At 39.9% G+C, this 12,686-nt stretch overlaps 1 protein-coding gene across 1 annotated transcript in view; it reads left to right on the top strand.

The window, feature by feature from the left end:
• BAALC (BAALC binder of MAP3K1 and KLF4) overlaps window positions 1-10,891 on the top strand; it is a 28,233-nt gene extending 17,342 nt beyond the window's left edge. Inside the window, exons 2-3 of the mRNA XM_064442265.1 lie at window positions 3,390-3,556; window positions 6,670-10,891. Coding sequence (XP_064298335.1) covers window positions 3,390-3,556; window positions 6,670-6,774 — 272 coding nt within the window. The 3' untranslated portion in view covers window positions 6,775-10,891. The remainder of the gene's footprint in view (window positions 1-3,389; window positions 3,557-6,669) is intronic.
• Window positions 10,892-12,686: the final 1,795 nt, after the last annotated feature.

Here is a 12,686-nt window from a genome sequence, read left to right as displayed (position 1 = left end):
CAGCCTAAAGGATTTCTATTGGACTGGTAAGAAACACAAGAGTTAGCTTGCCTGTGCAGCCCTGCAAGCCGGGGGAAAGGAAGACCACAGTAAGTATTGGTATGGGAGAGCAAATTCTTTTAAGTACGTTTCTTGCTGGAACAATAGACCTGGATTTGTGAGCAGTGGGGCTGCTGCTTGAGTATTCTCTCAGCATCCACTGATGGAGAACTCATGTGTGTTCTTTATAAATAAACCTGACTACATGCAATGAAATACCTGCCCTTTGTCATGCATTCCTCCCCGTATTGGGAACAGCCTGGCAGTCCCCCAAACCCTGACTAGCACTCATGAGGGAAAGGTCACCATCACATTGGTGGGGGTTTGGTGATCACCCAGAAAGTCAGGTTTTGGGAACGGAGCCATAAGAATATTCTAGGCTTGCCAGGTCATTTAAAAAGAAAATACATGGATTTGACAGAGCATTGTGATGGGATCTGCTGTTTTCCCTGGCCTCAGGAGGCCCACAGGCTTTTGGCAGGGTTTGCCCTGGCAGAGAACATGAGAACGAAAACAACATTACTAACCCGTTTGTTTAAACTTCTACCGAAGCTCTACAGTGAAAGACCAAGGAGGTTATTTACCCAACCCATGCTTTGAGGATGATATAAATGTCTCAAAAGTTAGCTTGGTTTAAATGACACTGAGGAAAGACTCTGAGCGTTACCACGCCACTAGCTTGCAAATTCTAGATTGTACAGAAGAAGAAAGTTAATTTTTCCATTTTTGTGTAATGTGGCAAACCTCAAATAGCAATGCAAAAATATCTGTGATTTAAAAAGCAAACATTGTTTCTTACTCTTTTCTTTAACATAATCTGTGTTTCACAATCAGCATTTTGTGTTTTATAACTAGTCTATAAAATAGGAGTCACTTTGTGAATTGCCAACAAATCTCATGCTCTTATTTATACTGTTCAGGCATTCTCACTGTAATTTCTGCTCAGTGTTCCTAAATAAAGAGCAAGTCATTGAAGCCTTTAAACTGCTGCCCACTCTCTAAATCACCTGTTGCCAATGAAAAAGAAATCTAAAAGTTTCTTAACTTCAGAATAGCAAACATATTTCAGAATAAAATAAAAAAGCTTTCTGCACTGCTAGGATACCCTAGTATTGGAGACCACTAGGTCATCTGTATAAAATATAGTGGGGGTGACAGTGGAATGCTCAGATGCTGATACCTGGCTCATTTCTGGCAAGTATTGCAAAAAATGTCTCACCCCTGCAATGCAGGATGCAACAAGGATGCTCAGGCTGCAAAACACCAGAAGACAAAAAATGAACCACATATACCATTTTCAGGACTGAGATTTTCCATCGTCCTCCAGAAATGGCTTGATGTAGGACAAATTGTTCTGAGAGAGTCCAAAAGATGGAACACAATCTGATACACGAACAATTGTGCATGAACAAAGTGGGTTTTCAGCGACAGCTGCTTCTCCAGACAACTTACTTAGAGGCCACATGGCCAAAGGGACACACGGTGGAAGGTAATTTTGTAGGATGACTCCACAGAAGGAAAAACTCATGATTCGTATATGTTTGAAACATCCAAGATTCAATTAATGGAGTTAGTATGTAATGCCTAGAGCATTTTGCCTGTTCAAAGCTATCCTCAAGCTCGTTCTCACAGCTCCACTGCAAGGTGAAGCGTTAGACTAGAGTGTGACTCCTGACTCACACATGGCTAATTGCCTCTCCCTCTTCCTTCCTGACAATTGATTTTGTCTGTGATATCGGTCTGTGCTACTTACTGTTCTGCACCAAGTCATTTTCTGCCTCTCATCTTGCACTGTGGAGTGGTAGGAAGAGATAAGACCTAAAGCACAGGTAGGTGTGGACTTTCAGGAGAGGTGAGGTTTAATTTTGTCTTATGGGAAGTTGCCAAGATGGGAGAATGACACTAGGTTTTACATCTAGCAGAAAAGGCAGCTCCCAAAGACTGAAGTATTTTTTAGTTGTGGGTTTTTGGGTTTTTTTTTTGTTTTTTTTTTTTTTTTTTATTTTATTTTTTTTTTTTAATAATAAACTATAATATTGTCGAGCTCCAACTAAAGGTTTTTTCTATCAAAAAGTAGATGATTTAGCACTCTTCTTAGTGACCACCACTACAAGTTAAACTGTCTTAGGAAAACTCTAACACCATCTTCTGACTGCACAGGGAAATGCAGTAATTAGTTTTAATTTATACCTCTTAAGTCTTACACAGCTTTAGATATTTTCAATATCAAGACTTTGAATATTTGGCTGAGGCTTTATTGATTTCAGTCATTGCCTTTGCAAGCTGCTACTGATGTTGCTTCCTGCTGATAAAGCAGCTTTTCCTACAGATTTCTGGGAACGAATTCAGGACTTTGCTTCCTTTTTAATACCCTTAATCCTGTGCTTTAGTTCCCACCTGATTCATGGCACAAGGTTTGGATGACACAATGCACACTTCAAGTAGCAGTGAACTGTCACTGGTTTCCCTAATATTTATTTTTCCCTTACTATCTGTGACTCCTTGCTTCTTCCTCCAGCATTGCCAGTTAGTAAATCTTGGGGTTTTTTTTTTCTATTTGAACATAAAGTTGTTATAAATGAGGTTTGCCAAAAATTAAATTGAGAGCTACAGTCATGTATCCCACTTGCTCTTTGTATTTGGATTTGAGACCCAGTGTTGCAACCAGATGTTTAGTGCTCTGTACTCACTATAAATGACAACTGATTTTTGTTATTGCAATAAAATGAGAAAGTTATTTTAGGCTGGCCAATATAATATTTTACAACGCATACCTTATCCACACAGCTAGAGCAGAAAGCCAATTAGTAATTTATTTGATTACTGGTAGTCAAAACAATATGAAATCTATTTTTCCTGAATTTCTTTCCTCAACTTCTGATTTAAAAAAATGATCAAGGCTATAAATAGAGCAATCTCTCCATCCATAGCAGTCTCATCTGTCATGCTCGCATCTAACCCTTTCATTTTCCAGAACTGAGACAGATTTAAGGGGAGCCCCTCTGGGTCCTTAGTTAAACCCTCAGTGATGCAAGCAGCTGCATGTGTGGAGAAGCCAATGGAGATCTGCAGGTGACCAAAAGGCTACTGATATGCTGCACTCATTAACCCGTTTCCATGTTTTCTAAGCCAGTGCTTCAAAGAGCAGTGGACTGTAGGAGAAAGGCCAAATAATGGAAAGTATGAGGATAAAGGTGACAAAAGGAGGCAGACTTCTCTCACTGTAATAACATACAGCACCTTCCATGACTTGCGCTATCATAAAAAAGTGGAGAAGTAGAGGGAAGCCAGAGCTGCAGTTATAAACTGCTCCTCAGTATTAATCACCCAATTTCATGTGCCCCTACTAGGTGTTCTGGAGGATGGAAAATCAGCTCACACAGGTGTAACTACAGCACCAGCCACAGCTGCAACACTGAATACCGAGAAGAGGAACAGTGGCCCTCAGTGTGTGAACCCCATGGTCCATGGTGTGGGAGCTATGGCACAGAGACAGAACGGCTTCAGAGCAGCAGAGGTAGGAGTGTACATTCCCTGATGCTCAGCACTAGCTTCAACCAGGTCAAACTTATTTTTGTGACAATCTTCCTCACTGCGGTCAAACTGTATTTAATGCCTTGGGATAAGAGAAAATGGCTGCACCACAGCTACAGCATGATTGAGCCTAGCATCTCTGACAATGCCTCATGCCTGAATGGCCACAAAATTGATGTATTTTACAGCAATCGGGAGTAACACACACACTTGTTACAGAAAAAAACCCTACGCTTATTTTTTTTCAGCTCAGTCCATGCATGTGGCACATACTGTGCAAACTGTTTACACTAATTATCTGAAACGGTTTTTCCTTAATTGCTGCTTTTCTTAAATTATGTGCACTGCACAAACTTGGCTTCATTTGAGGCTGGATGCAAGGCCAGAAAAGTCAATGGGACACTTTTCAACAACTTCAGTAGGCTTTGGATCAGATTCTCCCCCCTCCTCTCCCTCACCTACTGTATACTTTGCAGAAGGATCACCCAGTGTAACAATAATGTACGAACACCCATGGCTTTGAGGCTAGACCAAAGCCCAAACTTCTCCTATTCTATCTGCCTACCTGTCTGTCTTTCACAGGTTTCCACCTGCTGCCCTGTTTGTGTAGTAGCTGCTGCAGATAAAAGTAATCCAAACTCTACAGCTGGTTTAGTGCTTCCTCGGTTTCTCAGATGGCAAGACCGCTCAGCATAGTGTGTGGTGGAACCGCTACCCACACCCCATCAGAAGTTGTTTCCTCTTGGGAATCACGTCTTTGAGAGAGGCAAATTTAAACGCGGGCTGACTGAGCAAATGAAAAAGGGAATTTGGATTGAACTATACCTTGCATTTGCTAACAAACACCACATCGGTACATGTGTGTTTATTTTATACCTTCACTGTATTATCTTCTGTACTGCTGTGGTATGGAAATATTCCCCAGTGACAGACATGGATCCTGCTGTATCTCTCCACAAGATACTGCAGCTCCAGATGGAGAGATGTGCACAGGGACATATTCTACAGTAGCATGACATATAGAGCCATGGGTTTGCTGTAAATGGAAAACATAAATGCCTGTCATGGTCACTAGCCCACAGAGAAAAATGGTCAGGTTGGATATGGTTGAACAGAACTAATGTAATTCTTAATCCAATTTGAAAAAGACTTGGCCACCCTTGATAATTATAGTGTACACCCGACAGTCTGTTACAGAAAATTGTTTGTCTAATTTTGTAAGTGATTGAAAAATTACTTCTGTATTTAGACTTACTGGTAAGTATGGGCAAATTCCCACAACATATTAATCATGTGAGTGTTGACTGTAATGGGACTACTCAGTGAAGTGTGGGTTCCTGACCTGGGGCCCTACAGCTTTGAATGTATCCTCCCACATATTTTCAATAATATACATCTGTACTGTTGCAACCCAGTGCAAAGAAAATTTCTCATGATAAGTAGAGCATTTATATTATTCTATGCATCTAATGCAGTTCTCTAAGAAAGGAAGTTAATTTGTCTAAACTTCTTGGAGTCTAAAAAGAAATGTATTTTCCTACAGTGAAAGTGTGGTATCTAAGTTAGGCTCCAGCTCTGGTTTGCCATTCTGAAGCTCTGTTTCTCCACTGACTGTTTAGGGAAGCATAAGATGAGTAGGTTTTCAATTTGGACACCTAAAGTTTAGATGCCTAGAGTAGAGAATGTGACTATTTCCCCCCCAACTCAAACCGTGCCCATTTTATTCATCTGAATATTTACATTGACTACAGTTTTTCTTTTACCTCTACATGCTGTAGAATACAACGTGGTGCAACACCCAGTGCTCTCAGGAGACTTGGGTTCTGCCATCAGCCTGTGGGCAGCAGGGGACAAACTGCTTTACTTCTCTGTTTCTTGTTTTCTCAGGCATCAGGATCTAAATCATCCTACCATCGGTTACAGTTAGGTACGACCATAGGGTACAGTTAGTGGTGTTGAAAGGAAAAGGGTTTGACATGGGCTGCATCTGGGAAATGTTAGTATCCTCTCATGAGGATCATGTCAAAACAACTTGGACGTAAAATATGCTGATGGTGAATGGAGTCCTAAAACCAGTGAAGGCAAAATAATGGTCAAAATCAAAGGTGGCACCCAGATTATGTTACTGATTTACAATAACCTGGTTTGATTTTCATGATATGTGTAGCCTTTGGAAAGTCCTTGTGTGAACAGGAGCACCGGGGGAGTAGATAGCAAAGGAGCAGGTGTATTCAGGCTGCAGAAATGTGCAGTAATACACACTGGCAAGTAAACATCAGGTTTTGCTCTCAGATAAATATGTAAATATGTACCTTCCTCTCACATCAGTGGAGGTTTACCAGACATTATTACACATGCATTTATAACCATGTAAATGATGCCTAATTTACCTGGCATTCTTTACAGTTTCAAAGTGTCTTGTGAAACAGTGGAGATGCAATAATCAAACCCATCTAACTCAGCTCTGTGTTGCTGTCAGCCCAGTTCTGAGTGTTGTTGGCTAGACCTATCCAGTTTACTGCGCAGTACAGGGAGTTGCTTATGGCAACAAGCAGACAGACTAGGCGATGGAGAAGGATAAATTTAAATTAGGTATGCACTTCATGCCTCAGTCTGACTTTTTGGAATATTTGGAAATAATCTGATGAAGCTCTGAAAGGTATATATCGTACTTGGGTCTTATAAGCAGGTAGAACTAATTGTTACTTTCAAACTGTATTTTCACTTTAAAAATGTAAAACAAAGTAGAGAAAATTCTGTCTCAGGCTAGTCACACTCAAAAGGAGCCTCTAATTTCCATTTCTGGACTGAAACCAGATTTATTTGCTCAACTTTTAGAATACACATATGCAGAGATGCTAACGATAGCCAAGAGGGTTGATCCAAAGCCTACTGGTGTCCAGAGCCTTTATAGCAGTTATAAAAGCTTGCATCCATGCTGAATGAGAAAGTTGCTCCATATCACAGTACTGTGTGAAGAATGCTGGAGTCTATCTGTTTATTAAGTAGAAATCTTTTCATAAATTGGGAGGTAATCATCATCGACTCTTTGTGCTGTGGTTGTGGAACTCACTGTACTGTTTAAAACTTTCACAGAGTAAATGGGATGCACAGAAAATGTCCACAAAAGAAGTCACCATTAATGTTACAAAAAGCATCAGACAAAGCGACAGAAGAAAAACGAAGAATTGTGTCAATTAACGAAGCAAAGCACAAGTGAGGGTGGACCTAACAGTGCTTCGCTGCACTTTAAATGTTATCGGTCACTGAAGATATGAAGATCTCCAGATGTTCCATGTTGAATACAGCGAGCAGCTGCTGCTGAGTGCCTTCAGAAACATGTCTTGTAGAAACTAGCAGCCTACACTGTAGGCTGTTCAGATGTCGTTTGCATAAAGCAGTAGCACTGCGCAGAGATACGCCAAAATTCGTGCCATTTGGGTTTTACTAAGTCCTATGTTGTCTCCTGGTGTATGTCTTGTTCTGCATTGCTATTAGACTGAGGCCAGACAACGGCAGGTACAGTTCATCGTAATATAAAACAGGAAATGAAAAAATGAATCTGCATTTTCAGTCACAAGGGGTTTCGAGTGTGTACATTCAAACCCATGGAGTTTATTTAAAGAGCTCACTTTCCTAAAACTCAAACCCAGAGATCTCAGAAAGAGACACATAGGTGGCTTCCATTAAATGCCTTCTAAACTATATATATCAGTTATATATAGTCAAGTCATATAGTAACCTTTTTATATAGTAATATTTTAATTATGTAGTTTTAATTTCTTTTCTCTATTGACAGAATTTAGGTCTTAAAAGCAGTAACTTTCATGTTGATCAGCCCTACTTGAAATTCCTAGTCTTAGCTGGCAGGTAGGGTTCTGGCTACTTTGTTATTTCCTACATGCCCCTTTAATTATGCTGAGGCCCAGACTGGAAAAAAGGTGGATCACTTTGAAAAAAGTAATCACTAACATTACATGAAAATAACCATAGTTCTTAAAACAATATTCCAATGACAGCTCCAAAAATTGACTTTATTTGATCAGATATAGTTGATTTGCTGTGTAGAACTTATTTAATTGCACTGTAAGCATCCCGTATCACGGTACTCCATGTTTATCATAAATATACAGCTAAAAGGAATATAAGTTTTCAGTGTGATAAAGACCAGTAATTAATTTAACATACTACTTCTTAATATAGAAGTAAAAATATATATTCTTTGTGAGTTTGTACATTTATGAAGATAAAAGAGGTAAATTTATTTGCCTCCCCCATCCGACATACATGAGTATCCTTAGAGGGCCATTTAAAATAACTGTTCAAAAGTTGCTCATAACAAGCAGATGGCATTGGGAAGAAAATCCATGTATGGACTGCAAGGAGTCCTTTTGGGGACTTTCTGAGACTAGACGTAGGCAAATAAGTATTAAAAGAATTGTGGGACTGAATCAGAATTTATTCCATATTAGGATCATTTTAATAACTTCCTGCTAGGTGTGTGAGTACTTAATACTTTCCTTGGAGTACAACAACTCTATGCAGTAGGGAACTGTTTATAAATTATTCCGACACAGAGGCAAACTGAAATCCAGAGTCAGTGCGAGATTTCTGCATACAATAGCATATGTATAAGAAATATTTATTTTTAGATGTCTTAAAAAGGGGCAAAAAACCTGTGCTAAGCTGTCTGCAGGTCAGCGCGTTATCTGGTAAGTGACCTTGTGCTGCACATTTATGTAGAAGAACAAAAAGATATTGAAAACAGTGTTGTACAGGTAAGACAACAGCAGTCTGCATATATCCTTCCAACTTGTGGCTCTCTGCCAACTTGCTGGCAACATGATAGGACAGGAAGGGACTTCACTCGTTCTAACAATAAGCAGTGGCTGTAGCAGCTCAGCAATATTATTTTAGACATTGATAGCCATTGCTGGTGGCAGGGTACCAACCTAACTGAATGCACGCATTCAGGATTCTGCATTATTTGTGTAGAGCAGAAGGTGAACCATTTCAAATCTGTGCCAGACTTGTAACCCACTTCTGTTTCAAAGGATTTACTGGCAGAGAGTATCTGATACAGGAAAGCTACAGAAAGCGATTAATGATGCTGGTGTGCGAAAGGGTAAAGGGGATTCTGAAGGAAGGCAAAAGGGAAGGTTCACTGTGTAAGAAGCTGTTCAACAGATGGTTGCCTTGGGTGGATACCATGCTACTGTGAGTAGATACAAGAACAAAAGAGTCCTGGCAGTGAGGTTATTTACTAGCTAAGAAATTATTTTGTGATGATATGCTGACCAGATGCATCTGATGGCTTGGGTCGCACAACAGAAGCAAGCCTGCAACGCTGCATAGAGCATCAGTATGAGAAACAGCCCTAGCTGCATGTCAGCAGTCAGCTGGGAGGCAGCTTTTGAGTCTTGTAGTCAGAAAGTGAGATGTGGCAGGATAGTTAGCAGGAGATGGCCTTGGTACATAATTATCTGGGCAATACTACAGACCTTGCTTATGTCGGCCACATCCCCCATCAGCTGTGGAGTGGTGAAAGCTGACTGCCTTGGACGACCCTCTGTCTGTTCATGATAACTTTCCTGACCTACTTCAATATCCCATAAACCTCTTCATATCCTGAAACTTAACTTTAGGGCATTCAAAGACTGGATCCAACTTCTGTAGTACAAACCATGTCTAGTTACAAGAAACTTGATAAATTCTCCTCATGTTCTCTTCTCATGTTCATATAAACATGCTCATGTTTATAAACTTCTCATTATTGTTCTTACTCATTAGGTGATAACTGAAAAGAAATTACATTATGTCTTAGGTGGCTGCTTAGTTCTTGACACATAAGCTTCCAATGACATTTATGAAACCAAGAGTGTGCTGTGGAGATGTGGATCCTGCCTCTTTATATGGGTAGGGTTATATTTATGTTTTCCTTACTTTCCTTCTACTAGAGACAACCACCAGTAGAAACAACCAATTTGTTTATACAATAGTGTATGTATCACTCTGTATAATTAAGGGTGACAGAATCTAGTTTATACTGCTTAAGACAATTTAAAGTCCTAAAAATAGATTCCTGTGCTGGTTTTAGTGGAAGAAGCAAGCTCAAAGAATCATGTGGGCATCTTCACTCCAGGTGGCCTTCCTAGGAGTGAAGAGTCTTATTTACAGGGTCTGTTCTTCGAGTAGCATCTCTCAAGTATAAAGAGCTCAAATACAGGAAATAAAACCACCATGTTAGAAGACATACTTTTAGGTAGAGGACCTGTGGACATCTCTGTCTTCTTATATGACAGGATTTTTGAAATGTGATTTTCCCTCAGAAGATATTATGCCACTTAATTTGTTCGATGTCCCTTGGCTGCACACAAGGAGTTCTACACTACGCTGAAACAACACTCTTTCTGTTGGAATGCTTTGCCAACATCTGGTGAGTGCTTATGATTTACCTGAGTTTAGGCTTTAAACAGAAACAAACTTATTCTGTCATGTTTCCATAATTCCAATACAATGTATAGATAGGATTTTCCTCTGATGTGTACATACATGTAAAATACATTTTCTTCCACTATGTGAGAAATGGAATCACTCAAAAGAAAGCAGACACTGGATAAAGAAGAGAGAGAATATACAGTTACCGATAGACATCATTAGGCAAGTTCGTCTTCTCAAAGACTCAGTGCAATTTTATCTTTCAGTGTTCCTTCATCATGTCCCTTATGCTTCCTTAACGTATTTCACCATTACTGTAGGACTGGAAGACACGCGATTTTACTGTGTGAGAGAAATTATCTTGAACCGAAAAAACAGGAAAGTATAATTATTGTGTAAGCAATATATGAATACTGGGCTAAACCTGCATTCTTGTTAGCTGAATGACTGAGATCACATACAAAACAGAAAACAGCTATTTTTGATCTTCCTACTATATTCATATACATACATGTTCATACGAGCATGTCTCTGTGTCCGAACATTATAATGTCTTTAGTGCGTAATTCTGTTCTGCAGTGCAGGCAAGTTTTTTTGTGAACGTTTTATTTGCGTGTTTAATTCTGACACCCAAGTGTAAAATGTTTTAATGTTTGAACTGAAATCTGTTTTACATGCCTTATGAAAAGAATGAGCTGTATAATTTCTGCACAGAAATGGCATTTGAAGAAGCAGGCTTAGTTTTATTTGGAAATAATTAATAACCTATCTAAATTCACACCAGACTAACAGGAGCATTTTTGTACTCTCATTTTATCTGCAGTTATTGAAGATTGACCTTGAATTTGAAAATGAAAATAAAGAAAATTTTTAAAGTCTCTGTTTATCACTTCATGCATTTTACATTCCTGTGTTTGGGGTTAATTTATCTTTAAGAGCCAAGACCAAAGACTGCAAAGATATAATGAATGGTTCCCACCTCCTCTCTTCATGGAATGAGGATATTTCTGTATCAGATGTCCTCAGCCTGTGGCTCATGGGCTGTTTGGTCACATCAAAGCAGCTAAAATACATACATTCCCCATAAGAAATTACTGTATTTGCCAAAGAGAGCTTATGAGGTAAAAATGAGAGAAATTGTAGCTCTGTAATTATAAATGGGAGAGTTTGTGGTTGCTGTCATGGCTACAGTGGATGACACTGGGAATCTGAGACGTTTTCTCTAGTAATATGTCATATTACTGGGGGGAGAGAGGAGACCAAGGACTAAGTGTTATAGGGCTAACTCAGCGCTGCCTCTATAAATAATAAATTCAGTACACGCTGAGGTAATCCTTCCCCATTATGCACCGTCAGGAAGGTCCCTGCTGAAGCACTCAGCTATTTCTGGCACCTCACTTTGAGAAAGTCCGGTAGAGTCCAGCAAAAGCTATCGGCTGCCTCAGAGGCACAGTCCCCTAGGCAAGCCCGAGGAAGCCCGCCTGCTCAGTGCGAGAGAGCACTGATGGAAGCATGCCTGTGGTCTTCCTTTACACTGACTGGGAAGAAGACAAGAAGAAATGGGCTTAAGGGGAGGTTGGAAAAATTAATGCTAGAAAATAAAAAAACTTTGAGGATCAATAAGTATTTGACAGATTGTCTAGGCAAGTTCATTAAGATCCCAGTAGACAGGCACCTGTTGTGTGGTGTAGGGCCAACTGATTCTTCACGTCATGTGTTGTTCTATCACAACCCACAGAAACCCCAGTTGTACTCTAGTTCTCTAGAACCTCTTGTTCTCCAAGGAGGTCTTCTCTGAAGCAACCTGTGAATAAAAAAGGCATTCAACATACAGTGTTAGTCTTGTACTACTCAGAGCTCATCCAAATATAATGATTGTGGGGAAAACGGATGACATGCTCATATCAAGCATGACATGCCCATGTAATGAAAGCCCCACTTCTCCTTGGGTGGTAACGATAGCTATTTGTCCTTCCTCCCTCGGCATTTTTACCAGTTGCACCCAGAAGATTCATTACTGAGATTACTGTGTAAGAACACAGGATGAGACAGTCCTTGTCCCAAGGGACACAGAATGTTCTCTGAGACAAGGCAGGGGAACAGAGTATGATCAACAGCAAAAAAAAAAAAAAAAAGACAGGCTAAGGAGAAGGATGATTCTGTACGTTAGCCATGTAGGAGCGTTCTGCTGGTAAGGATTGTTTTGAAATCTTAGAGAAAATCCATATGGCACAGAAATAGATAAAGAAGGTATACATTCAAACATGCAAAAAGACAACATTTACTTCTGAATCATGGGAAACTGTTCAGTGCTCGGGTAACATCCAGAGGAATGGCTACAGGACATGCTATATTGATCAAAAAGGCATTATCAAAACCGCTGCTGTCAAAACCCAAGCAGGACAATGTTTAGAGTCAGCTCCAGTTCAGGCTTCAGGATATAGCTATGTCCTCTTCATCCTGCAGAGAACATTAGGCATTTCTGATCTGTTTGATACAGCCACATCCTCCTCTTCTTGCACAAGATATTAATCATTGCTGATGTGTTTGAGACCCTCCTGTGGTGTGGAGTGTGCAATGAGTGACTGCTACAAAGGCAGCCAAATGTGAGAGAGGGTTAAAAAGTACTACAAGTGGCAGCAAGAAGCAAATCCTGCTTGGGGGCTTTTCTGCTA

This window comes from Phalacrocorax carbo, chromosome 2 (genome assembly GCF_963921805.1).
Source record: "Phalacrocorax carbo chromosome 2, bPhaCar2.1, whole genome shotgun sequence".
Taxonomy (NCBI): Eukaryota; Metazoa; Chordata; class Aves; order Suliformes; family Phalacrocoracidae; genus Phalacrocorax; species Phalacrocorax carbo.
Note: the sequence above shows the minus strand (reverse complement) of the source record. Positions and strands in the feature narration are given on the sequence as shown.